The sequence below is a fragment of the Nelumbo lutea genome, chromosome 8 (genome assembly GCF_056320005.1).
Source record: "Nelumbo lutea isolate HS-2025 chromosome 8, American lotus-T2T, whole genome shotgun sequence".
NCBI lineage: Eukaryota > Viridiplantae > Streptophyta > Magnoliopsida > Proteales > Nelumbonaceae > Nelumbo > Nelumbo lutea.
Window position 1 is genome coordinate 13,356,811 of NC_142691.1, and position 27,663 is coordinate 13,384,473.

Below are 27,663 nucleotides of genomic sequence, written 5' to 3' on the forward strand. Positions count from 1 at the left end.
CTCATGCAGCATTCAAATGGAATATCCTCTTTTTTAACTAAATATTTGACGGTTTTACCATATTCATCCACCATGAATCCATGAGTCCATTGATTTGACAAGCATCGAAACCCTTGTGCCAACTATTTCAGACATCTCTGACAATGAACAATCGTTACAAATAAAAAGATTGAAAAGACTATGTTGCATTTTTACCTTTTTTTTTTTTTTCAAAATCTTAAAATGTAACATTTCTTCTTTGCCCAGATTTGCCCTAACAATTTTATATCCGAAGTCCCAAAACCAAATAATATCCCCTCAATCTTTCTTTGCATTTGGACAGGAAAGGCGGGATGCAGAAAGGGATGTAGAAAACAGAGACGATAAAGCGATGAGATAGGGGATTTGAGTTCCTGTTTAAAATGTTTTAGAGCTTAGGATTAGAAATCCAGTTCACTGAAAAGGAAGGGATAAGGAGAGTTCGTGTTTAAAATGCAGACCACTGAATCAAATTTGTCTGCTTGAATCATTTTATTAGATGGTACATGATCGTCATAGGGTCCCAACCTACTCTAGATAGGGGTGTCGATTGGATTGGATTTGGTCCAATCTGATCCAGTTCAACGTGAGTCTATTATAAAGGGATCAGGTCTAATCCAATCCAATTAATATTTTTAGACCATTTTGAACTGGTCCAATTCAATTTTTGGACACTTCAATCTGTTCAAATTCGTTTTGGTTTAAATTGATTTCAACTCAAACCCAATCCATTGACCCTTATATTTTTATTTTATTAATGGACTAGATATTGGCTTAACCCAACCCAATCCAATATAAATTTATTACAGAGAGATCACATTCAATACAATCTAATAAATATTTTGGGCTGGATTAATCTAATCCAATATATCTTGTTAGTCGATCCAATCCATCCAAATTAATTTTGGACTAGACGGGGTCCAATTCAAAACGATCCATTGACATCCTTAACTCTAGAGGCTTCCTCCTTGCGCTGGCAGTTTAACTACCTCGTTCTGTGGAGTGTAGGGTATAGACACGAGAGAAGTCTTTCCCAATTCTAACTCTGCTACTGCCTCGTGCCTACTAGTTTTGCTTCTTTCCCTTAGTCTCTGTGCTACGAACCCAAACCAGGTTTCACTGTATTATGTTTTCGACGAAAATCGCACTACAACGTGGACGGCTGTTTTATGTCCACCTGTTTCTTTCTCCTCCCTCCGTTCTCTGCTCAGTTTAAATATAGCAAGCACCTGCTCAGCCTACCACGCCATGCTCAGTATATTCGTCTACAGACAATTGTTTCAGTGGAAGGGTTCTCACAATTAGAGGAGGAAAACTTGCTAGATCTTGTGTAAGAACAATATTGGTTTCTATGTCAAGCATCATAATGTCCTGCAAAGGTATATATATGGATTCGATTGTTTGTTTCCCCTTTCTGGGTTTCTTTCATTCCCTTGTTTTGTGATTTGTGCATTTTTTTTTCTTGAACTATTTTAAAATGTTTGCATTGCATAATAGGGAGTTTTATTTTGAAAATTTGAAGAATAATGGATTTGATTGTTTGAAACTTAAACAACCAAGCAGCAGCGCAAAAATGCTTCTCGTTCCTTCAATTTCTTCGTTCGAAACCAACACTCTAGGGTCCGCCCCTGTACACTTTACCACCACTTCCCCTCCTTCAAAAATGCCAAACTCTACCATTACCACCACATCGTCCAAAACCAACACTTTCTGTCATAAAATTATTAGATCATTTTGATTATTGGGTAGATGAAAATTGAAAAAACAATGATATGGGCAAAATTGATCAAAAAAAGGTAGTTTTAAAATTAAGAAAATTCAATAAAAGGGCAAAATTGATCACAACAATATGTCACATGACATCACATGCCAACAAATTGTATTGTAATAGCACATTAATGATATATCGTTTATTAGAAATGTCTCAGTATTTTAAGTAATTTTTTAAATAATAGGATTAATTTGTGTCTATTTATTAAATTATAAGGGTAGCTGAGGTATTTAATCCATTCTTTAGGCAAATAGATCCACCTACAGGCTACAACAGTTCAGCCTTCTAAGTATTGACTTTTATTTTTCACTCCTAAGGCAAGGAGTATAAATACAAATTTGTAGAGTGCAAAACCCTATAATTTTTATTATTTTTTATATATTTTCCTAGTAAATATTTGTATTTGTAATGCTTCCAATAAAATTTTAACCTCCTTGTTTTATGATGGCTGCAATTTGCAAGGTGAGATACGGTTGGACAAGCATACAATCTTGGGAGAATGACCAATCAGCCCACATCAGAATTTTATAATTCCAAAGCATAGGGGAATGCATATTGAGGACGTGGTTTATAAGGGAGAGAAGGCTATTAATAGGGGGTTGGAATTCAAAATTATGCATAGTATGTATTCGTACTTGTCCGTACAATCTTCAGCTTTTTGGGCTCCAGGCTCTAATGTCATTTCTGCTTTTCTTTTTCATTCTGTGGCAGTAGAATCTAATAACATGAATGTTTTATTTAAGTTTGCATATATTTACACATAAAATAGTTGGAATTTTGGGTAAATTTATTAAACTACCCTTATAGTTCACTTAATTGACAATTGACTCATGCTATTCCTAATTCTCCTCTTACGGTTAACATCCATTGGTAAACTTCTTTTAAAACCCAATATTACCCGTCCCTCGTCCCCTTCTTAGACATCCGGTATCTTCTCTCTTATCTCTCTATTTCTTCTCTCTCTTACCTAGGGTCGGAGGAGCAAATATAGATTTGCTCGAGAAAATAAAAAAAAACATCCATAAGAGGAATCTCTCAAAATAGAGAAGGGCGGGCAGGGAGGTTCTATCCAAATCGCTGCTGCTATTCTTAGCAGCAGCAATGATAGGGGGAAGAACAGGGGAGATGGGGTTGAAGAAGGAGAGAAAGAGAGAACTCCAACCAAATGCACCTACATCATTCAACTGTTGAAAGGTGATCTCGTTGTTGATTGATCGATATAAAATCAGGGTCTGTGTGAATATAAATAGAGAAATTTCTCTCTCGTTCTTGCCGATTGCCTGCGTCCACTGCTGCCCGTTTCTTCCATTGTCAATCATCTGCACTGCCAATCAAGGAGCACATATCCATAATAAAACCTCTGCTAGAGGACCTGAGGAAGAAGAAAAAATAATGGGTTAAAGATGCTTCTACAACTTGAACAAAAATGCCTTGATGTCTACAGGAGAAAGGCAAATAAAGCTAGCAATTGTTCTTTTGTCGTGAGCATCGTTGTCATAAATAGAATGAGACGAGAAAATGGATGTCTACAACCAAGGAAGAATGTTTCAGTTTATAGGGTTTCGTTTCTGTCATGATTGCCTTGGAAATGGCAGGCATTCCTTCAATTTCAATTTCAGAGACGAGGTAGCGCTCTTTCTCTCTTCCCTTCGTCTGTTACAGCAATCGCTGTAGCTGCCGCCACCACCACCATGGGCCGGGAATCGCAGGAGGAAGGGCGGCACCACCCTGAAACAATCAATCTCCTTCCCATTTATCTTGACCAGGAAGAGGGGGGAGGCTCTTGCGGAAGCCCTGCCTACCTTTCTCTATTTTGAGAGATCCGGATCGGTAAGGAAGGGGACGAGGGAAGGGTAATATTAGATTTTAGAAGAAGTTTAAATGTCACGTGGTCATGTGTGTATGTGGGTTTTGACGAAATAATACGGATGTTAACTTAGTAAATTTCAGAAACAGTGGTAGTAGCATCAGTCCATTTTCAAATATTAAGGATTAGCTAAATCATAAGGATAAGGATAGTTTAAAAGATTTAATTTTCAAATAATAAGGATATATTTAGTCTATTAGCTAAATATAAGGGTAAGGGTAGTTTAAAAAATTTACCCCGGAATTTTTTTAGTCCGTCTGCTGTGAAACCATGGCTTCACACATCCCTCTGAACCTTAGCTCAATAACACAAGACCACGTGCGGCATTTTTCACTGTTTCACTGAGCTTCGACTGTGTGCATTCAACCGGCGGTAAGCATATCCCTTCTCCTTTTCCTTGAAACCCTGTTATTCTTCTCAAATCTTATCTTTTTCCTTTCTACGGACCAACTGGCATGCAGTTGTGCGTAGATTGGTGCATGCACCAATCTTTTCAAACCTCAAAGTTTATCTTCATTGCAGCAGCCTGTTGCTGATAGTATTTCTTCACCGGTAGAAGTTAAAAGAAATTAAAGAGAAGATTGAAATAGAGTGGTTTGTTATCTGTTTGTGATGAGGGCAGATTTGGCCCTCTAGTAAAATTGTGACACGTGACACCTCGTGACAATTAGGAAAACACCCAGCCAACAAACTTACGAAGTTGGTGACCCACCTGGGCACCAGTATGGCCGGCCTGGCGTGACCTGCGCGCGACACACGTGACCTGCGCAGCGCGCGCGAACTGCGTGCGGCCTAGCGCGCGGCCTACGCGAAATGCCCGCGGCCTAGCGCGCGGCCTATGCGAAATGCGCGTGGCCTAGCGCGCAATCTGCGCGAACTGCGTACGGCCTATGCGACCTGGCCGACCTAGACCAGCCTAGCTCATGATCTGGCCAAGGCGCCAGCTTGACGACCTGATCTAGACACTGACCCGCCGAGTGACACAGGCACCAGCTTGACGACCTGATCTAGACACTGACCCGCCGAGTGACACAGGCACCAGCTTGACGACCTGATCTAGACACTAACCTGCCGACTGACACAGGCGCCGACCTGACGACCTGGCCTAGACACTGACCCGCCGACTAACGCAGGCACCCCTCTTGACAACCCGACCCAGGTGCCGACCTGGCCGCCTAACACAAGCGCCAGCCTGACGACTTCGAGGAGTTCACCACCGTACCCCGGTTTTGACAAGATGCGACGAGTCTTACCGTTTGGAGGTTTTTCACCCACCTAACCCGTGAGAACTCCGGTATATAAAGACCTCACCCCCCAAAGGGGAGGGGGAAAAAGAAAGGGAAGTAACCCTACTCTCTAGCTCTCTCATATTATCTTCAAAGCTCTCTAAAATAAGAGTGTTAACTTAAGCATCGGAGAGCCCCCACCGGGAAAATACCCCCGGGACCACTGATTTAGTTCTCGTAGGTCCTTCAGCTCCCGTCGCCTACGAAGAGGAGGAAAAGATGCAGTTCTCGAAAGTCCCTCAGCTCTTGCTACCTACAAGGAGGAGGAAGAGATGGAGTTCTCGGAGGTCCCTCAGCTCCCGCCACCTACAAGGAGGAAAAGATGGAGTTCTCGGAAGTCCCTCAGCTCCCGCCACCTACAAGGAGGAGGAAGTGATGGAGTTCTCGGAGGTCCCTCAGCTCCCGCCACCTACAAGGAGGAAAAGATGGAGTTCTCGGAGGTCCCTCAGCTCTCGCCATCTACAGGAGGAGGAAAAGATGGAGTTCTCGGAGGTCCCTTAGCTCCTGCCACCTACAAAGAGAAGGAAAAGATGGAGTTCTCGCAGGTCTCTCAGCTCCCGCCACCAACAAAGAGGAAGGAAAAGATGAAGTTCTTGTAGGTTCCTTATCTCCCACAGCCTGCAAAGGAAAGAAAACCACCTCATGCTCAGGGCAGTCGGATTGCGCCGCACCAGGGAGCTCCAACATTCTCTAAGGCATCGGCTGCCTAGCAGGCAATTCGCCCCTAGGCAGTTCGCCACCAAGCAGTTCGCCACCAGGGAGTTCACCCCCAGGCAGTTCGCCACCAAGGCAGTTCGGCCCCAGGCAGTTTGCCACCAAGGCAGTTCGCCCCTAGGCAGTTCGTCCCCAGGCAGTTCGCCACCAAGGCAGTTCGCCCCCAGGCAGTTCGCCACCAGGGAGTTCGCCATAAGGCAGTTCGTCCCCAAGCAGTTCGCCACCAAGGCAGTTCACCCCCAGGCAGTCCGCCACCAAGGCAGTTCACCCCCAGGCAGTTCGCCACCAAGGCAGTTCGCCCCCAGGCAGTTTGCCACCAGGGAGTTCGCAACCAGGCAGTTTGCCCCTAGGCAGTTCGCCACCAAGTAGCTCGTCACTAAGGCACGCCACCACCGGGTCGAATAACGAGGTACTTTGCCAAAAAAAATTTACATCACAAAATATTGGTACGTGGCTAAAAACGGTTACATCAATTGGTGCCGTCTGTGGGAACCCGCTACAAAAAGCTAAGTTCTCATCCTACCAAAGTTAAGTTCTCATCTTGCCAAAACTAAGTCCTCACTTTTTAGAAATTGAAGCTATTGCTTTATAGTTTACATTTTTTATGAACTCAGAGAGCTAACGGACTAAGTAGCTCTACCAACCTTACTTTCAATTCAGATAATGCCACATCAGTCCTCTCCGCAAGGTCCCTCCTATAAAGATGAGCTCTTCGTGGCTTCCGCGGGAGTTGGCGGCCAACTGACTACATAGGCACCCTTATTGGTCGAGCCTTCCAAGGCTCACGTGTGAGCTGGCAACCTAAAGTTAGTGGTGTTGCCCCCGAAGGTCAAGCCCCTAGTAGCTTCTTGTAGGAGTAGGTGACCGGCATTACGAAGCTAATGCAGGCCAAGCCTACGAATCACCTCACTACTTAAGACTCGGTTGCCTCTTCGGCACGGGAAAAAGTAAAAAAAGAGAGTAGACTACGAGTCGCTCCCAAAAGCCTACGGGCCACATTACTGCTTAAGACCTGGTTGCCTCTCCGGCACGGGCAAAAGTCAAAAAAGAGTAGACTACGAGTCGCTCCCAAAAGCCTACGGGCCACATTACTGCTTAAGACCCGGTCGCCTCTCCGGCACGGGCAAAAGTCAAAAAAGAGTAGACTACGAGTCGCTCCCAAAAGCCTACGGGCCACATTACTGCTTAAGACCCGGTCGCCTCTCCGGCAGGGCAAAAGTCAAAAAAGAGTAGACTACGAGTCACTCCCAAAAGCCTACGGGCCACATTACTGCTTAAGACCCGGTCGCCTCTCTGGCATGGGCAAAAGTCAAAAAAGAGTAGACTACGAGTCGCTCCCAAAAGCCTACGGGCCACATTACTGCTCAAGACCCGGTCGCCTCTCCGGCACTGGCAAAGTCAAAAAAGAATAGACTATGAGTCGCTCCCAAAGCCTACGGGCCATACTAGTAATTGGATCAGCACTTACTAGCTTATCGACTTACGGGCCAAAAGAAATCTACTCCCTTCGCTGAGTTACTATCAGCTCGGAAGTGGGGGGCTATTGATGAGGGCAGATTTGGCCCTCCAGTAAAATTGTGACACGTGACACCTCGTGACAACTAGGAAAACACCCAGCCAGCAAACTTACGAAGTTGGTGACCCACCTGGGCACCAGTCTGGCCGGCCTGGCGCGACCTGCGCGGCGCGTGCGCGAACTGCGCACGGCCTGCGCGACCTGGCCGACCTGGACCAGCCTAGCTCATGATCCGGTCAAGGCACCAGCTTGACGACCTGATCTAGACACTAACACGTCGACTGACACAGGCGCCAGCTTGACGACCTGATATAGATACTGACCTGCCGACTGACACAGGCGCCGACCTGGCCGCCTGACACAAGCGCCAGCCTGACGACCTTGAGGAGTTCACCACCGTACCCCAGTTCTGACAGGATGCGACGAGCCTTACCGTTTGGAGGTTTTTCACCCACCTAACCCGCGAGGACTCCGGTATATAAAGACCTTACCCCCCAAAGGGGAGGGGGGAAAAAGAAAGGGAAGTAACCCTGCTCTCTAGCTCTCTCATATTATCTTCAAAGCTCTCTACAATAAGAGTGCTAACTTGAGCTTCGGAGCCTCTACACCGGGTTCCCCCCGGAGCTTCTCCATCTCCTCCGTTTTAGGTTCCCTGCTACCCCATTCAGAAACAAGGCCGCGAACAGCTAAGACCGGCCGGATCGCGCTCCATCAGTTTGTTAATGGGGTTTCAATGAATCTGTACCTCAATTTCAAACTACTCTTCTTCTGTATCTCCACCGAGCCATAGTCTAGAAGCTCACCGACAATCTCATTGCAAACCGACATTCGTGAAATCAACCGTAAAATCTGTTGGCGATGGTAAGAAATCAACCGGAGCTAGTGAAGTCAAATGTAAGATTTATCGACAGCAGAAAAACATCAACTGGTGGTCATCTAAAATCATTCAACAGAACAAGTAATCTGTATCTCGACGTCAAACTCTTCTTCTTATTCTCTTCCTCCTCTCCTTATTTTCTCTTTTTATTCTCTCATTTCTGTCAACTGCTGTGACCAAGCTATTGCTGACTACTATGACGAAGCTATTGTTGGCAGATTTCTGTCAATATACCTTGCTAGTCTAAGTTGTTGGATTGCCGGGTGCCCGTCACCATGTCTGGAATTGAAACTTATGAAACCGATCCAATCAGGGGTAATACAAAGAAAGAAGAAAAGGGGAAGAAGAATAGGGAGAGGAGAATGAAAACACTTAGCAATATGGAGCTGATGATGATGGAAGGCTCGGCCCGTCGGTTTCTCAATTCTTCATTCGTATTTATAACTGCACGAGGAATTTATACGTTGGGAATATCCTTGAATATAATAACCACTTTTGCTTCTAAACCTGTCACTTATCGTCACTCTTAATTGGGTTCCAGTCAAGATGAGACCGGTGTCTCATAGAGTGGTTGGGCTCCACTTATCGTCATCTACTCCTAACATTCCAAAACATTAGATAGACTCGGCCCAATAAATGTGTACATGTGAGTGTATAAAAACTTGTTTAAAAAAATATTTTATTTATATAAAAATAAAATATAATATAATAAAATAGAAATGATATTGTATGTCACATTGTATATAAAGTGTTAACTATTAGTGTATTGGTGTATGGTTATATCCAATGGCCATGATTTATCCAACACACCAAAGCTCCACAGGTCAGTTTATTTTTGACGCCAAATGTGACCGGTGTTCTGGTCATGTATGGTGAGAGATGATGGATGGGGGAAACATCGAATGAGAGAGGAAATCCAAGTGTGGGTTTCATTGCTTTTTTGTCATTTAGTGGCCGGTTCAATCATAGTTAACAGAGCAATTCCGTTAGATCACTGTTATTTCAATGAGGAGACGTGTTCGATTCTGGTTGGTTGGTTCACGCTCCCCCGTGAACCCGCGGGTTCACAGAATGCGAGCTCTCAAACGTTAACGGGACTTTGGCCATGTCCCCTCGAACCGGACGCAAAGAGACAATGAACCTGAGTTCGCAGACTCTCTTCCTCGTTTCGAACCTCATTTCTCACTCCCTCCCATTTTTTGAGATTCTCCTCTACCGAACCCAAACCCAACAAAAACGGCATCCTCACTCAACACCGGCGGTCGTGAATGTAGAAGCCACCGGCAGCGAGAGCATATCATCCGGCGAGTGCACGGGCTTACTACTAGGGAGCAAAGAAAGCGTCCTCTAACCACCTCTCTTCCTAGAGGAAATCATCCATCCATCCCAGAAGGGGCAAGTTTAAGAGAGTTTGTAGAGCGTTCCCGGAAATGGCGGATGCGCCGAAGAACCTCATCTTTGTCTAGAGCTTTGGAGGTACGAGAGGGTTTTAGATACAAGCAGGTTGTGACTAGGTCCTTATTCTCGGGATCTTGTCGATCTCCGGAGTAGTTTGATATGAACCCTTCCCGTTGCTGGAACAAGTTTGTATCTGCCCTCGAGCTGTAGTGCTGAAGCACCACTTAAAGAGGGTTTCAACAATCACAAGATCACCGAAGAAGAAGAAGAAGAAGAGTTTAATCGTCCAATATCACTTTATTTCAGTATTGATTGATTATATATGGGAAGCCGTTAAAACTGTCAATCATGGATCATGATAATCTGCAACGATGATTACTGCGATGTTTGTTATAATAGTTTGCAGCCTTAGATATTCATTCTGATGATGATTAGGATGGTGGCCACGTCAGCAGGTTTGTAGGTGATTTGAAACCCCAGGGCTCCCGTATCGTAGTTGATCTTCTCCGACTGCAAGAAAGCCATGTTTCTTGTCTATTTCTCTCTTGCTGTCTTTTGCTTTGTTCTTCATGGTCATGTTTTACTGCATAGGACTGTAAATTTGGATGCATTATCGGCATATGTAACCGTTTGTGGGAAATGAAGAATTCACTTTTGTTGTTTAATTTGATCGTTTCTCTTTTATCTCTTGATTATCTTTTAACTTTATTCTCCTGTTTCGGTGGAAATTTATTTGTTTTCTTTCAGTTTGTTGAAATGTTTAAGGCGGCAGAATTCTAATTTATCTAGATGGATGCCTTTGGGATAGATAGTAAATAGTGAATAGTCAAGGAGAAGATTCTCTGTTTACCATCGGACTGCCGCCGGTGGATTTCGCGTCCACAAACACCGACGTACAATAAGATTGCCGGTGGGATGTGGGATGTTTTTGGGTTAGGACTTGGTGGAGGAGAAAAGGAAGGAATTCAAACGAAACCTTTTGTGTCCGGTTCAACCGGAAAATGATAAATAATAATATAAACTTTTCGTTTTTTTTTTTACCTTTTTCTTTTTAAAAAGTAAACACTGAATAACATAGAAAGCTTAATGTTTCGGAGATGGTCAGATGGTAGTGTTATGAACCCCTTTCTCTACGAGAGGAAGAGCTACTTGTCTCGAGCAATGGTGGGAGAGCACCGTTCAAAGTGGTTTTAGAAATAAGTATTTATTGCAGTACCTCCAAAAAAGTAATTTTATAGAAATATTATCAAAAAGTACTTGATGAAATTAATAATGATAATATCAATTGCTATAATGATAATACCAACAAATAACATTGATACCAAAAACAATAATAAATAATAATAATAACAACAATAACAAAATAAATAGTATTTTGGTTATCTATATTATTATTAACAACAACGTTATCTATAAATTAAAATTGATAATAATAATTCTGTTAACAAAATAAATAATGATACTTTATTGTTAGCATTTTGTAGAAACAAGATTATGTAGAAAAAACAAAAATGATAATAATATAATTAATTTCATAAATTAATTATAATAATTCTGTAGAAATACTAATATCATATCAAAATAATTAAAAAAACATTAAATCCGAATTACAATTTCATTCATGTAGAAATAAAAGTTGCATCACATCACAATATAAATAACCCTAAGGCTGCATTTCGAAACGATGCAAATGGAGTGTAAATCCCGGTTTAGGATAAATTTGCACTCTGATTCACTTTTGCTTGTGTTTGGCAACAATACATTATGCATTGGCAAATGATAGAAAACACATTTTTTAGTGCATATTTACATTGATAATAAGATGTAAAAGCGCATCAATGAAAAAGAAATAAATTTGCATTCAAGTGGGCTTTTGATGAAAAAAAAAACTAAAAAAGCACATGCTTGTTAGACCCGTTTTTTCACAAAAAAAAAAAAACATTTTGATATATTTGGGAATGTTTCTGCCACGTAGGCATTGAGCAACACTATGTTGTTTGGCAAGGTGATTTTCATCACCGCTTTTCATGTATGTGCACAGTTGGTAAGGTGATTTTCTGTCATGTATTCACCATATTAGTGAACCATTGGGGGTAACGGTTCACCGAAGCATGAAATGACAAATTTGACGTTATATACATCGGTGGGTCCCGATTTACAAGGCATGTCTATGGTTCAAGCGTTTTTCCTTTTTCAAAAAACACTTGAACCAAACAATCATGTATATGGGCATTTGTTGAAACACCTATATGGATCCGACATGGCACCATTTTTTAGAAAAACGGCCATGCTTCCAAACATCTCCTAAATAGTAAAAAGTGAATTGATGATGCACATTTTGGTAGCTCCTAGCTGGCTAGTGACTTAGATGCTTGGCTGAATGGTGATGAGTTGGAGAGGTGTCTCTGATGCCTAGTTGAATGATGACAAGCAGGAGAGGTGGCTCTGATGCCTAGCTGAATGGTGACGAGTTGGAGAGGTGGTTCCGATGCGATCTGCAAGGAAACAGTGTCAAAGTGCCTAGGTTGCTTTACCCGGGGTGGGCACTCCGATGCTTAAGTTAGTGAATCAGATATTTTAAGATAGCAAAATGTGAGAGAGCTGGAGAGCTACGAGAAATAAAAATTACGCATCTACCTGGGTCTTAGGGGCTGATGCCCCAATATAGTTGGGCTGCCGTGGGTCTCGCAAAACGCCCTCGGAATCCTCGGCCCACGACATAGATGTCTGTTCCGCTTTGGAAGGAGGATAGCATGCCAGTTAATAAGGCTTATCGTTTCCCTCCGATTCAAGCGGGATGAGGATAAGGTATACGGTTACGCAGCGTGATCCCGAAAGGTTCAAAGACAATTGGCAAGTTTCTAGAAAGGTAGGTCGCCAAGTTGGCGACAGAGGTAGATTGTCAGGTCGCCAGGTCAGCGACAAAGGCAGGTCGCTAGGTCGGCGGCAGAGGTAGGTTGCCAGGTCGACAATAGAAGTAGATCGCCAAGTCGACGACATAGGCATGTCTCTAGATCGGCGGCAAAAGTAGGTCGCCAGGTTGGCAGTAGAAGTAGGTCACCAGGTTGGCGACAAAGGCAGGTCACTAATTAGGACCCCTTTTTGGCTAAGGCAAGTTGTCGCCTAGGTGATGCTGGGATGTAGTCCAACTGTTCTGTTATGACATGTGTCATGATGTCAGTGGAAGGCCAAATCTGCCCTCATCAATTGCCCCTCACTCCCGAACTGAGATCAGCTCAGCGAAGGGAGTAGATTCATGCTTCATTGTAGGTCCTTTGGCCTGTTACCAACATATTTCAAGGTCGGTTTAGGGGTCATTGATGTTGAAAGCGGTTTGGCTTCCCCTTGCGATATGTGCGTTGATGTTGGAATTTAAATAGCAGGTCGGTGTCACGGCTACACTATGTCAGTCCTCTAAGGTGCTAGTTGTCTACTCCTACGACAAGCCACAAGGAGCTCAACCTGCGGGGGCAGCTTTACTAACTATAGGTTGCCAGCTCGCATGGGAACCTTGAAAGGCTGAACCCGCAACGGTGACTGTAGTCCGTTGGCCGCCAACTCCTACGGGAGCCACAGAGGGCTCGACCTATAGGGCGACCTCGCAAACAGGGCTGACAAGGCTCGTCTAGGCTGATTATATGTGTCACCAGGTCAGCGGAGGTAGGTCGCCATCTCAGCGGTAGAGGCAGATCGCTAGGTTGGTGGAAGTATGTCGCCAGTTCAGAGGCAAGTCCCCAGGTCACCAGGTCGTTGGAATTTTGACAGTCTAGTTTTGCTCTCAGCACCTTAGCCTATAGGCACCTTGTCACCTCGGCAAGACTAACCTGCGAGGGCAACTCCACAACCAACTGGCCATCAATTCCCACGTAAAGCATGGAGGGCTCGATCTGTGGTGTGACCTTACAATTTGTTGGCTATCAACTCCTACAAAAACCACAAAAGGCTCGACCTATGGGGTGGCCTCACATTTTGTTGGCTGCCAACTCTCGCCGAGAGCACGTAGAGCTTGACATATGGTGGTGGCCTCATAGTTAGGGAGATGTTGTCCGAGCAAGACTGTGAGAACTCGTTTGGGCTAATCATTTTGTTTCTGCCCCCCTAGGGGGTTCTTTCGATCAAGCACTGTTGTTGTTGCTTGAAGATGTTATTACTTGAGGCTTAGAGAATCAGGTGAGAACATAGCCTTTTGTAGCGCATCCCACAGATGACCCCAATTGATGATGCACATTTTGGCAGCTCCCAGCTGGCTAATGACTCAGATGCTTGGTTGAATGGTGATGAGCTGGAGAGGTGTCTCTGATGCCTAGCTGAATGGTGACGAGCTAGAGAGGTGGCTTTGATGCCTATCTGAATGGTGACGAGCTGGAGAGGTGGCTCTGATGCGACCTACAAGGAAACAGTGTCAGAGTGCTCGGGCTGCTTTACCTGGGGTGGGCACTCCAATGCTTAAGTTAGCGAATCAAAGATTTTAAGATAGCAAAATGTGAGAGAGCTAGAGAGCTGTGAGAACTAAAAATTGCGTATCTACCTGGGTCCTAGGGGCTAATGCCCTTATATAGTTGGGATAACGTGGGTCTCATGAAACGCTCCCAGAATCCTCAGCCCACGACATAGAGGTCCATTCCGATTTGGAAGGAGGATAGCGTGCCAGGCTTACCGTTTCCCTTCGATTCAGGCGGGATGAGGATAAGGCCTACGGTTACGCAACGCGATCCCGAAAGGTTCAAAGACAACTGAGAAGCTTCTAGAATGGTAGGTCGCCAGGTTGGCGACAGAGGTAGATTGCTTGGTCACCAGGTTGGCGATAGAAGCAGATCGCCAGGTCAGCAATAGAAGTAGGTCGCCAGGTCGACAGTAGAGGCATGTTGCCAAGTCGACAGCAGAAATAGGTCACCAGATCTGCGGCATAGGCAGGTTGCCAATTGGGACCCCATTTTAGATAAGGCAAGTTATCGCCTAAGTGATCCTGGGATGTAGTCCAGTTATTCTGTTATGTCATGTGTCATGATGTCGGTGGAGGATGTGAACTTTCTACCACGTTCGCCCGTTTCCCTCATTTCAAAACTAAAGCGATTTTTTTAATTGAAGTAGAAGATTAAGAAAACTTTATATACCAAGGGATTGAGGATGTGAACTAAAGTTTGATGGCAGTGATTAGTAATGATTAGAAATAATTTCCACGTCATCGTATGACGTTGGAATGGTAATGGATGGGTTGGGCTGGGCCGTGGTGACCGTAGATTGGCTTAATGAGCCCAATAAGCACCCTAGTCCCGTGGCCCATAATAGATTGCAGGAAATTAATGGATTAATGTGAAATAGAAATGGTGCAGCAAAAAATTGTGAAAAAGAAAGGGTATAATATAAAAATCTTCCTTTAGTTTTTGACAATCATAAAAACCTCCTCTCAAGTTTTATTTTAATAAAAACCTCTTATATAGTTTTAAAAAATCTTATAATTACCTTTCTTTTCTCATTGTCTCAGTTTATTATCAAGAAAAAAATATTTTTGTCTGCATAATAAAGACTTTGAAGTTATAAAATTGTCCTTACTATTTGTTAGGAAATCTTTTAATATAACCAAAATGTCAGATTTGTCCTTTTACACTTCATTCAATCATTATGAGTTTATAAAATTAAATTACTTTGCTCTTTAATTGACCTAGGGAATTTTTATAATAAAAAATTAAAAAAAAAATTGAGTATTTCAGTAAATCTCCATCCATCTGTATTGATAAACATAAAGGTAAAATGGGTATTTTCAAAAAATTAATACATTAGGACAGGTATTTTGTCTCGAACATTGATGAAAGGGAGGTAACTGCAGGTTTTTTCAAAATGAAACTTCAAAAGAGATTTTTATAATTATCATAAATTTTAGGAAAGTTTTTCTATTTTACCCAAAAAAAAAAAATAGAAAAGTATGAACAGGCCCAATTTCTGATTTCCACTAGAAAGTTATAAACATTCAAAATATCACAATCCACATTTTATGCATCAACACTTCGAGCTGTCACCTACCCAACAGTAGTTTAGGCCTACCGTCATTCTTCATAGGCCTGAACGGAGACGGCCGGGAGAGGGAAAATGAATTAGATATTTCACTTGGTTGTCTGAACGTGAAGCCGAGGCAAGTATCGCCTAAAAATTTATTGAAAATTGGGTTATATTAGAACTAGAGGTGATGGGATCTGCTCCTCACAAATGGACGCCTGAACGTCGATGTGCGTGTGAGGCGCCAGGTGTGAGGAGCAGGTCCGGTCTCGAGAGGCAACAGAGGCTGACTGTTTAAGCTGTTACGCTTTCTCTTCTTTCCTCACTTCGCTCTCTCTCTCTCTCTCTCTCTTTTGGGAGCCAAGGAGGAATTTGCAGAAATGGCAAATTTCAGACCAAGCTATAGAGATTTACCAAATAAAGAACATTCGATAGCTTCCAACGCAGGTAGAATTGCGGACTGTTTCTGAGTTTTATTTTCTTTTCCTTTTCATCTTCACATCGTACTATCAATTATCGTCGACATTAATACATTCCGATGGTGTATTTAGGTGATATATAACCGAGTTTGCATTCTGCGCTCCACTTAAAATATTCAAATTGAGTTGAACCCTAAGAAGTCGACTAAACTTTGTTCTGAGCTAAGAAACCTTCATTTTTCTGTTGGTTTATAATGTAAAAGCAATTTGAGTTTTCTACTCAGGGCATCGCATTTGTTTCCCTAAGAACTAAGATGACTTAAGATCAGATAATGTTAAGCTTGAAATTATTTTTCACGAGCTTCATTTGACTGCGGAAGTTTGCCTTGCATTCCTTATTTAGATTTGTTGATGCTTAAATCTACGTAGTTTACAAAGTTCTGCCCGATTGATGATTATATTGAACATTAAGTCTGCCGACAACCTTGTCCTCATCTTTCCCCCCAAGTTACTGTAAACCTTGCTGTTTCTGAAGCAAATACTGTCTTGATCGACGCGGTTCTGCAGCACGGCTTCATTTTGACTATTCTTAGTGTTTCTATGCCTGGGAAAAAAAATTTGAGAATATAGATGACATTTGTATTGCCTCTTATTTGCTTTTCTGTTAGACTATGAACTGCTAGATATCACTGTTTCCTGAATTTTGTTTGCGTTATTAGTAAATGATCTAGATGCATTTTGTGAGCGGAAACAATTTACCCGTTTTTATTTATTTGTTGATTTTTGTTTTCTTTCTTTCTTCCCATTCTGGCTTGACAGAATAAAGTTGTCATCTGCCAATTAAGGAAATGCTGCTTGGTTACAAAGGAAATTTATTGTCAGTTTTCCTGAAAAACTTTCAATTGAACTGAAAGGCGTATATTAGCTCGAGCAGCAGCAACTTGTCCATCTCTGTTTGAATTAAGAAAGTTGAAATTTATCACTATTATAGGTTTTAGGAGTCTCAAACTGGAATTGCACAGGGCTTATTTTGAACATTGCACTTATCATAATCCACAAGATGAGCCATGCTGAAGGTTTATTATGTTATGCTATCACATGTTATCAGTTTCTAGGTTGAGAAATGGAAGCAGGGAGTAAATTCCTCAGAAAATGCGGGCCAAAGAGGTTTCTATACTGCTGAGAATTCAGTTAGGCATCTGTATTAATTCTCTGTAGAACAGATTTAGGAAGAATATCAGATTCAACCAACTGGAGGTCATATCTTCAATGGAATAATTTTTACCTTGGAAATTGATGCAGCGTGGAACCAATGAAAAATGGGGCTGGCTATGCAAGCACCGGGCGTTCGCTAGCTTCTAGCGAAGAACACCGAATTCTCTAGGAGAGAGGAAAGGTGGCGAAAATTGGAAGAAGAGAACTTGAAGAAACTCTGAAACTATGAAGTATGAATTGATGAATAATTCTGGGAGAATAGCAGTATTTATAATACATTTAGAAATTGTAAAAGAACTAGGAAATAACAACTAGGATAGATCCAAATATCTAATCTGATAGGATCGAACTCTTCTTGGTTTGAGCTTCCACCGTCCGATCTCCCTTGATGCATGAATCTTGGATTATCTTGCTAATCTTGATGCTTATTGGAGTCTTGTTGGCATTCTGATCTTTATTTCTTGATAATTTTGGAAGAGTCTTGATAAGTCTTGGAGTCTTGGATTAAGTCTTGATGGGTCTTGAGTTATCCTTTCTTGACTTATCTTGGACTCTTGACCTTATCCTAGGAGCTGCCGCCCCTAGGGGTGAGATGGGCCTCCATCAGAAATCTACAAAGTGAAGGAAAACAAAAAGTTGAGAACAGATCCTGTTATGTTTGAAAGCTAGAAGTTTTAAGATATAGGATGCTAGATAATATAGTATTATGCAGTCCATGTAGTAAATTACTAATTAAAAGTACCTATCAAATTCAGCTTTCACGTAGAAACATCATTTTTGTTCTGTATCCTTCTCTTTAATGATAAAATATTCGAAGTGTAAGGATATTTATATAACATTGGAAATTTGGGGTTTAAATTCTGGGAAAGAGGACTCAATGCTATTTTATCTTATGCAGGTATCAATGGAGTTTGTATGATGAGCAACAAATGGAGAGATGAACAACACCCATCCTTCATCCACTTCATTTCCTCCTTCCTCGGTGCAAATTCATTTCGACTTAACATTGTCCCTGTTGCCCCTGTAATGAGCTTTCTTTCTGGTCTTGTATTGTAATTTTGACTGCCTTGTACTCAAACCAGTGAACTTGTAATTGTAGGATTTCATTTTCAACTGTGGAGGATTATCAGTAGCATTTGTTTTTGTGACAAATTGGGATTGCAACAACATCTCTCCCATTTTTAGCAGGTCCCCTGACAAATGCCACAGTTTTGGATCTTTTGTTTTATTTTCTGTTTGACATCATTATGCTACACAGAGTGCAGAAACTGAAAGAGCAGTTTGGGAACTTTTATGTTGTTGTCACCCTCCCAACCAAGGAGCAAAATGATTCATTTGTTCGATCTTACTTTAAGTGAGTCAAGACACTTGTTTGAAACTTCATAATTTGGTTTTCCTGGATGTGCAAAATTTTAGTACTTGTTTTGTTGGGGGTTATGTTAAAGGTTTGGAATGGAGCCTGGGAAGCCAACGTTTATTCCAGTTCAGGACTTAGAGATGGGCTTTGAGAAGATTGTGAAGATAGCCCATGCTCGTGGGGGTAAGAACCTAGTCATTGGCGCTCATAATTCCTGGAAACTCTACTTAAATGTGTCTGTGTAACCATTTGATGCAGTGTGTAAGAAGCAAGATGCCATTTCCAGATTGAAAATTGAGGTCTGTAAGTTGATCCTTTTCACTGTACTCCTTTCTGTTTTGAAATGTGCCTGAAATATGTGATGTCTTGTTTGCAAAAGAGAGAGCAATTGGTGCGGGGAATGGATGCTTTCCTCAGAGTCATTATGTCCATACCTGGAATTGATAACCATGATGCAAATGCGGTAATTCAATTTAAACATGTTGAATTTCTAGTTTGCATGGATATCTGATGTAACCCTTTATATTGAGGACTTTCCAAGTAAATGAAGGCTCTCATCTTCCTCATTCGTCCCCTAAGTATGGTGCATATGCAGGACCTACCAAGGAGATATCCCTTGTAGGAAAGGAAACAAATTGATCATATATGTTCGCCTTCCTGAATATTTGATCTAATGAATTCATCTTGATAAACCTTTAAAAATGTAAATCATTGTGAAAAAGTGGATTGCAGTAGGAATGCACCTATACCTCAGATAACTATTTCGACTTTCTTTTCCTTTGTTCAGCTTAATCAAGCCATTGGTTCTATTGAAGCAATATCCACAGCATCCAAGCATTATATTTTGGAGAACACAGATCTTTCGGCAGACAAGGCAGAGACGATCACCAAGTTTTTCCGAGATCCAAAGTATTACCTGAGCCCCAAAATCAACTAGTCAAATAGAGTTAAGGAGGTATTTCTGCAAATGGATTCAGAGGTGGTGTTGAAGTGATGCCTTAAACTCTAGGGGTTTAGCCTTCCCATAGATTTTCTTCTGTGTTTAATGCTGGCTTGTGTTTTGTATACTGATGTTCTGCCATGGGGCCAAATCATGCTAATTGTTCGCAGGTAGTTCTGATGTCTGAATTTGTGCAAAAAATGACTGTATTCTCTGATTGTTAGCTTGAAAATTTCATTGCTACTTTCAAATTAGACAGATCTATGATGGTTCTTCCTCCATTTGTTAAGATATGTACTACAATAGTTGGTGACTGTTATTTTGGCCCTAGAAAGTAGTTATATCCCTATTAACTGTTTGTTGATAGGATCGCACACGTCATAATGGTAGTTGGCCTCTGAGATAAGATCTCTTGCAATCAGAAATTGGGCTCTCAAGATGCTATGTTGTCAGGGAAAATGCTAAAGAAACTAGATTGGAGTGGACTGGACTGGATTGGACACTGTTGGTTCTTACTTCTACTGTTCTAAACCTCTAAGTAGGAAATTGACAAAATACCAGAGGAAGTTTTGTCGGTAAACATAGGAGTTGTTTGAATAGTAAAGATCAAGGACCCAAAATCTTGGGTGTGGGATATAGTCCAGTTCGGATCTCCACAGATTGAATGAGTGAATGGAAGTGCAGGAAAAACTGTGGAAATAAATGAAGGAGATCCGGACTTGCTTCTGCACTTCCATTCAGTCTGGGACGGGTGACTCCATTACACGTGTATAAGTAACCACATGTATGAGAATACACATTTGATGAGTGTCACCTTGGGCTAGTTATACGCTCGTCCTCGCTGATAATATTTTGTTTGGCTAAGAAAAATCCTTGGAAAGTAATACGATGTTTTGCATAAATCAGAATCAAATGTTGAAATTTATTTGATCATTATCAATTTTTTTGTTTTAGATGGACCTATTCATCCATGTGCATCTTATAGTTTTCTGAATTGCAACTATTGATCCCAGATCCGCCAAACATGGCTGCTGTTGTTGTTTTTCCGTGGGAAGTTTCCTTGATACTACTCCAATTCAAGGCAAAATTTGCCGTATTTGTTGTTTAGTGCAGGTGATTAGTGTAATCCCAAATCTATGTTTCCACACCATAGCACCCAATTAGCCAGCCAAAGGTCCCAACTTACTTTAGATATAAAGCCAAGCTATCTATTTAGGCTACGTTTGTTTCACCATAAAAAGACTTGCAAGGGGTAGTTCAATTAGATTTTATTCAAGTAAAAAGGAAGAGGAAATGGTGGATTTGATGGCTAAGATCGTAGCAAGATCCTTTTGTCTTCGGATTCAGTGCGCTTGGATTCCCGACACGTCTTTCGGTGCTAGACTGGTCATCACCGGCCGGCTGAAATTTTGCTGTGGGTTATCATTGATAAAAATTGATAAATATAAAATTTTTGTAAAAAAATCTAATTAAATATTGACATAAAGTTCGAAACCCTCATGTTCTCCTACTCGAACCCTTCTCCCCCAACCATTAAGGGAAGACAAAACCTTCCTCACGATTGTGGCTTTGGATTTACAAGATAAATCCTTACACTCTCAATCCAAATGCAATTCAAGCCTTGCTCCTCCAACCATTAATGGGAAGACAAACCCGGTTTTGGCTTGGGATTTGCAAGACACGAGACGTCTTCTTCTTCCTCCATAGTCCATGCTAAGCTTATGTAAGTAAAAACAATAGCTCTAATTCTCCAAAGATATCTTTTCAAGAAGATATATTCAAGCAGTCACACTGTCACGCACAGGATTTTCTTTCATGATAGGCTCTCAAAAATTTCTATTTTCAAAGGCTTCTTGGGTTTCAGATTTTAATGCGAAAAAGCGGTATTAGGGATTTTCGGACAGAAATCAGTGAGTTCATTAACTTGGCCGGTGTTGACAACTTGCCAAAATGAGTTAAGAGTTAGGATCTTCAGTCATACAAAAGATTCTTGGACACAAATCAGCGGGTTCATTAGCATTTTTGTTCTTAGTTTCTGCCTTCTATATTTTGGGGTTTCATTCACCTTTGAACACTTTGATGTTTGAAACTTTCCGTTAATATCATTGCTGTCATGGCTAAAATCTACAGTTGTTGTTTTGTTGCAGTTTGAACACCATTGATTAGACTTGTTGTTGTTACTGATTGGGGGGAGAAGGTTTGAGTCACAGGGCTTTGCAAAGACTGCTCTGCAAGTCTTTTTAACAAGTTGCAGAATGTAGATTTTTTTTTTTTGTATTTTTTATCAATTTTTATTTAAGCTCCAACTGGTTATCAGAATTTTAATGGATCCTTCGAGTCCAAACGCACTGAATAAACTGGTTTTCTTCATCTTGCCTAATGAAATTAGGAAAACTGAATAGTGAATAAACTATTCGCGAAGTTATGAACAGAAATAGAAAATTGCATAATAAGAGCACCTTCAACTCCTGAATTCACAATACAAAATGGTGACTGTGATCCAAGGTTGATGTAAGCAATGAGCTGATATAACATTAAATAAAATGTAAAAAACTAAACGAGATGATAAAAGATTAGAAATAGGGAATAGAAACGCGAGGCCCACATAATAGTTGAGACGGCTCCTCACAAATTGGCGCCTCACATGCATATCCACATAATGAATAAGTACGGGAGATGTTCTACCTGGATCAGCTGGACAAAAAAAATAGGCCGCACGATGGATCATAGCTCTCCAAATTTGTTAAACTTAAAAGCACCTTCCAAGTTCCAACACAGTTTCCAAATCAGATGGTTGAAATTCATCTGATTACCCTGATATTTTTTTTCAAGACCATTGGAGTGGGATCTACATTCCATCCGAAGCTGGGACCTGACTCTTGATGCCCAACACGGTCCCATTCGTGTACTATGAGCAAAGAGTCTGTACTCTGTAGCACAGAAGTATTGACGAATATTCGATTGACTGGGGCTTCAGAGGAGGGACCCCACAAGCCACAATCCCACATTCAATGAAAATTTCCCTCTCTCCTTAACTAAAAGCCTTTCACCGGCTCTCCTTGTTCCTCAAGCAACTGCATAATTTGACAAATGGGTGCAGTGCAGGGGAATGAGTGATTCTCTCTCTCTCTCTGGCTCTTCAAGACTTCAACCGTCCCAAGAGCCTTGAGAAGTGAGAAGTTGATCCAATTTCTCTAATTGCTTCTTTCTCTCGGCCACACAGCACAATGGATACCCCAGAAAATACTTCCCCTCTCCTCCCCCGGCGGTGGCGCCACCAATTCCCCCAACTATCCTGTGCCACCAGCTTCGGCCTCAAGACCACAATTTGGTCTGAACTTGGTGGCTCCGTAGGCGATCTCGGCACTTACATCCCCATCGTTCTCGCTCTTTCTCTAGTGAACCACATCGACCTAGGCACCACTCTCATCTTCACTGCTCTCTACAACATCCTCACTGGTTTCCTCTTTGGCATTCCCATGCCCGTCCAACCCATGAAATCTATTGCCGCCGTCGCCATCTCCGAGTCCCAAACCCACCTCACCGTTCCCCAAATCATGGCTGCAGGCATATCCACTGCTTCCGTTCTCTTCCTCCTCGGTGCCACCGGCCTTATGTCTTTCATATACCGTTTCATCCCTCTACCCGTGGTTCGCGGCGTTCAGCTCTCGCAAGGCTTATCCTTTGCTTTCTCCGCCATCAAATACATCCGATACAACCAGAATTTTACAACCGGAAAATCAGGCTCTCTTCGCCCCTGGCTAGGTCTAGATGGTCTTGTACTCGCGCTGTCTGCAATTCTCTTCATAGTCCTAATCACGGGTTCGGGTGACTCGGCTGAGAACGATGCTCCGCTTGAAACAGAAGAATCCAGTTCCTCCAATAGTGGTTATCATCGTCGCCGGCGTCTCCACAGATTGCGCGTCTTATCGGCAACTCCGGCTGCACTCATCGTTTTTCTGTTGGGATTGTTATTATGTTTTGTTCGGGACCCATCCATTGTTAAACATCTAAGCTTCGGCCCATCGAAGATCAGTGTGGTGAAGATCACGTGGGAAGACTGGAAGATAGGATTCGTTCGAGCTGCGATCCCACAGATTCCACTCTCGGTGCTTAATTCAGTGATCGCAGTTTGTAAATTGTCTGCAGACCTTTTTCCCGAAAGAGAGGTATCAGCCACAGCTGTTTCCGTCAGTGTGGGAGCTATGAACTTGGTTGGTTGCTGGTTTGGAGCTATGCCGGTTTGCCATGGCGCTGGAGGTCTGGCAGGGCAGTACCGATTTGGAGGGCGGAGCGGTGCTTCAGTGCTGTTTCTGGGCTTGGGGAAGTTAGCTCTGGGGTTAGTTTTTGGGAACTCTTTAGTGAGAATTTTGAGTCAGTTTCCAATTGGGATACTAGGGGTGCTCTTGCTCTTCTCTGGGATTGAATTGGCGATGGCTTCAAGGGACATGAACAGCAAAGAAGAGTCCTTTGTGATGCTGGTTTGTGCTGCTGTTTCTCTCACTGGTTCCAGCGCTGCTTTAGGTTTTGGATGTGGGATTATATTTTTCTTGCTGGTCAAACTTAGGAAATGGGATTGTTCATTAGGGATTTGGGGAGGATTTTTCTCCAAACCCAACTCTTCAATTGATGTTGAAACTGGAACAGAGTGAACTCACAGAATAAAGGTTAATAATCTCAGCTTCTTTTTGTCCAATTGATCCAAATTATATAAAACCCTTTCTTGGTCTGGAAACTGCCATTGTGGTTGGAAAGTCGGTGGTTAGGTTGGAGTTGGACAATGGCCGTTGGTGGGTTCTGGTCCATCGAGGTCCATTGGGCCATAAAAATAATGCTGGCCCGATATTAGTTTTAAAAGAATCCAATGTTTGCAAGTTGCATACATCAATGAGTTTGCAATTGTAGATCGATTGACTTCCTAAACTTATCCCCAAAGACTCCAATGTTGAGTTGATGTGATTGTGACTTGTGGGAGCTGGATTTGCAGAACGGTCAGTTTATTAATTCCTTCTCTTCCTTTTTTTGGGCTTTATGGATTTGCGTCGATGAATAGCCTTCTTGCTCAATCCAAACTTATTGGGCCAAGGTCAGGGGTTGTCTAGGCATTGAGCCTCAAAATCCCACATTGTCCATCACGCATATGGCCCAGGGTTGCACGAATGAGCTGATCAGCCCATTACATTTACCGTTAAACAGTTACTAACGGCCATGTATAGATCTTGCCACTCCAATTCTAAAGGGTCTTCTCGTAAACTGTCTCTAAAGACAGAAGACGTTAGCTGAATTTGATATTTGGAGAGCTGATTAGCTGAACCTAATAGCTGTTGCACTGGCTGTGGGACCAATCATTTTGTTCCACGTCAGCCATAAATTTCAAATGATAAATTGGGGGATTGTGGGCCATATGCGATGTAGTAAAAAATGATTGGTCCCTCAGCCCGTAAAACAACTATCACATTATTCAGTTAATCCTTTCGCATTACACATAGCTCTAGCTGTAATGACATCTTATTCAGTTAATCATTTTGTTCCAAGCAAATTATGATTTTGAGGGTGTTTAGTTCTGTGGACATTTATTTAATAAAGGCTGTCACATAGGGATCATTTTAACAGTTCATCTTTTTTAACAAAAGTGAAATTCAGTTTTTGTGCACACTTACCATTTGGAAAAATTATTTTTTAAAGCTTTCACAAATGGCTAGATGCTTTTTCACTGTTGCGCTGATGTAGATCCTATTAACGTCTAATTATCATAAACAATTATAATTATTACCTTTCTCGATTTTGTAAACAAATAAAATACAAACGTTTAATGAAAAAAACACATACTTTATTTATCCCCCAAGACAGGCCCCTGAATGAATTCGTATCATAAAGAATTAATTAATTAACAATTAAAAATAAAACATAATGAAAGAAAGTAAAACTTTGAGTTTCAGCGTATAACCAATACTCGATGTTTGTTTGTATCAAGGTGGAGCCGTGGGTGTGTGGTTGTGGCTTTGCCAATGAAATAAAAAGGCCATTGTCCAAAGCTAGATGGGGTTTTGGGTGGGGTGCAACTTGGGTTGGTTACTGCTTCGGGCTTAGACAAAAGCCCAACCGACCCTACCCAAGTAACAGTCAATACTTGGCTCCTACCATGTTGGAAGACATTCATTCTATCACCTCTCAATTTTAGATATAAACCCTAAATTCTTAAATTCTAAACCTTAAATGCTAAAGTCCTAAACCCTAAATCTAAATCTTAAATCATAAATATGAACCCTAAAATCTCTAAACCATTAAATCCTAAACCCCTAAGGGTCCATTTGGTTTGCAGTCGGAATTGGAATTAGAATTAGAATCAGAATCGAAATGGTCTATTCCTAGTCTGTTTGATTCATATAGGAATTAGAATGAGAATTGGAATTAGCTGAAATGGGATTTCATTCCCAAGAAAAGGGGAGGGAATGACCATTCCCTCAAATGGGGGAATGCCATTCGACCAGGAATGGGAATGAAATTCTGATTTCCCCCAACCAAACAGTTGGAATGGCCCATTCTGATTCTGATTTTAAACGCCTATTCCTGCGAGCCAAACAAGACCTAAATCCTAAACCCTAACCTTTTGCATTTCTTTTGCAAAATGACTGCTCTCAAACTTAAACCCGATTTCTCATGCTTATCTTATTCGAGATTTTGCCAATGAATTATCAATTATAGGAGGACCCAAATTATAAGATGTAAATAATATTTTGTACACTATTTTTTTTTGTTAATATATTGCATACACAACTTCCTAATATCTAACACATGTTGATGATTTATGTTATCCTAGTATTTAGGAGTTTGTACGTATCGTTTTACCTATTCTTTAGGATTTAGTTGTTGCAGATAGTGGCTAGGTTGTTATTGGTTAGTGGTTTCATGTGATGCTATTATTTTGCTAAGTCTGTTGGTTGTATAACGTATATATTGGCTGATTCATTGATGAATTGAATGAGTGTAGTCAAGTATTTTTTTCATATTTATGCATTTACGCCTCTGATCATAACATTGGTATTAGAGCCTGGTTTAGTGTGTGAGAAAAAGAGAGTTGCCAAAATTCACAAAGTGGAGGTCTAGAAAGTCAGAAATAGAGTCTTCTTGAGTTGAAGTGTGAGTCAACAACAGCAACAGAGAACAGTGATCTCAGAAAACTTTGTGCAACCTGCAATTCCACTCTTTGATGGTCATTATGATCATGGAGCATGCTAATGGAGAATTTCTTATGGTCTAAAGAGTATTGGCATATTGTTGAAGTCGGGGTAGTAGAACTAGCAACGTGCACAGTGTTATCAGACCAACAAAAAGCTGATCTCGAAGGGCAGTAGCTAAAGGATCTTAAAGCAAAGAACTATCTCTTCCAAGCAATTGATCGCTCAATCTCGGAAACTATTCTTTGCAAGCACACTTATAAACAAATCTAGGATTCCATGAAAAAGAAATACCAAGGTTTTGCAAAGGCAAAGAGACAACAACTTCAAGCACTTCGTTTGGAGTTCGAAACACTTCGAATGAAGTCGGGAGTATCAGTCACAGATTATTTCTCTCGAACAATGGCGATCGTGAATAAGATGCGGATCCATGGCGACAAGATGGAGGACATGACCATAGTAGAGAAGATTCTTTGATCCATGACTCCAAAATTTAATTTTGTTGTTTGTTCCATAGAAGAATCTCATGACATTGATGAAATTTCAATTGACGAATGACATGAACTTTCAATTTAATTACAAAGTTCTTTGTTGATTCATGAGAATAAATTAAACCAGCATGAGAAAGAGGAGCAAGCTTTGAAGGCCTCCACAAAAAATCACTCAGCGCCAAGAGATCACAGAGGCAGAGGTAGAGGTCGAGGCAGAGGCAGAGGAAGAGGAAACAATGATCGTGAAAGCCAACAAAAAAATCAACAATACCACCAAGACAACCAAAGCACAAGAGGACGAGGAGGCCACCACTCGACTACCTATAGACCGGGGTCAGTAGACATGTTCAATGTGGAGTGCTACAGATGTCATAGGTATGGCCATTACAAGTCTGAATGCCAAACTAATATGAATAGACAACATGGAGAAATATCTAATCTTGCAGAAAAGGAAGAAGAAGTATCCTTGCTAATGGTGTGTCACGTGAATGAAGAACCTCAACAAAATATGTGGTATTTAGATACTGGTTGCAGCAACCACATGTGTGGAGATAAGATGGCATTTTCGGAATTGGATGAATATGTTCGCAACACTGTGAAATTTGGAGATAATTCCAATGTT

The 27,663-nt window shown here is 41.6% G+C and overlaps 2 protein-coding genes and 2 long non-coding RNA genes across 7 annotated transcripts; 3 read left to right on the forward strand and 1 right to left on the reverse strand.

The window, feature by feature from the left end:
- The first annotated feature begins 1,028 nt into the window (after nucleotides 1–1,028).
- Nucleotides 1,029–2,530, forward strand: LOC148842815 (uncharacterized). Its single transcript, XR_016103635.1, has 2 exons — nucleotides 1,029–1,397; nucleotides 2,252–2,530. It is a non-coding gene; the product is annotated as an uncharacterized LOC148842815 (long non-coding RNA).
- LOC148842816 (uncharacterized) lies at nucleotides 2,516–3,618 on the reverse strand. The gene is made up of 2 exons (XR_016103636.1): nucleotides 3,371–3,618; nucleotides 2,516–3,161 (listed from the first exon to the last, which is right to left on the reverse strand). It is a non-coding gene; the product is annotated as an uncharacterized LOC148842816 (long non-coding RNA).
- Nucleotides 3,619–15,427: 11,809 nt separating this feature from the next.
- LOC148842817 (DNA ligase-like protein) lies at nucleotides 15,428–19,653 on the forward strand. Of its 4 annotated transcripts, none has more exons than XM_088958779.1 (8): nucleotides 15,428–15,577; nucleotides 17,974–18,098; nucleotides 18,175–18,263; nucleotides 18,334–18,429; nucleotides 18,521–18,615; nucleotides 18,691–18,731; nucleotides 18,812–18,895; nucleotides 19,220–19,653. In XM_088958779.1, exons 2-8 carry the CDS (start codon nucleotides 17,991–17,993, stop codon nucleotides 19,367–19,369), a joined length of 663 nt encoding a protein of 220 aa, XP_088814905.1. In that variant the 5' UTR covers nucleotides 15,428–15,577; nucleotides 17,974–17,990; the 3' UTR covers nucleotides 19,370–19,653. The 4 variants fall into 4 exon arrangements, with proteins under 4 accessions (XP_088814905.1, XP_088814902.1, XP_088814904.1 ...); XM_088958776.1 differs by having other exon boundaries at nucleotides 15,440–15,888; XM_088958777.1 differs by lacking the exon at nucleotides 15,428–15,577 and adding an exon at nucleotides 17,163–17,305.
- Nucleotides 19,654–20,891: 1,238 nt separating this feature from the next.
- LOC148842818 (molybdate transporter 2-like) lies at nucleotides 20,892–24,068 on the forward strand. Its single transcript, XM_088958780.1, has one exon. The coding sequence runs from the start codon at nucleotides 22,600–22,602 to the stop codon at nucleotides 24,022–24,024; it is 1,425 nt and encodes a 474-aa protein (XP_088814906.1). The 5' UTR covers nucleotides 20,892–22,599; the 3' UTR covers nucleotides 24,025–24,068.
- The last annotated feature ends 3,595 nt before the right edge of the window (nucleotides 24,069–27,663 follow it).

What these genes read in the sequence shown, in the direction of transcription:
- LOC148842817 (XM_088958776.1), top strand. Translation starts at nt 15,822, where the DNA reads ATGGCAAATTTCAGACCAAGCTATAGAGATTTACCAAATAAAGAACAT. An exon ending in GATAGCCCATGCTCGTGGGG is followed by an intron (nt 18,616 to 18,690) that starts GTAAGAACCTAG and finishes CATTTGATGCAG; the next exon opens with TGTGTAAGAAGCAAGATGCC. An exon ending in TTTCCAGATTGAAAATTGAG is followed by an intron (nt 18,732 to 18,811) that starts GTCTGTAAGTTG and finishes TGTTTGCAAAAG; the next exon opens with AGAGAGCAATTGGTGCGGGG.
- LOC148842818 (XM_088958780.1), top strand. Translation starts at nt 22,600, where the DNA reads ATGGATACCCCAGAAAATACTTCCCCTCTCCTCCCCCGGCGGTGGCGC.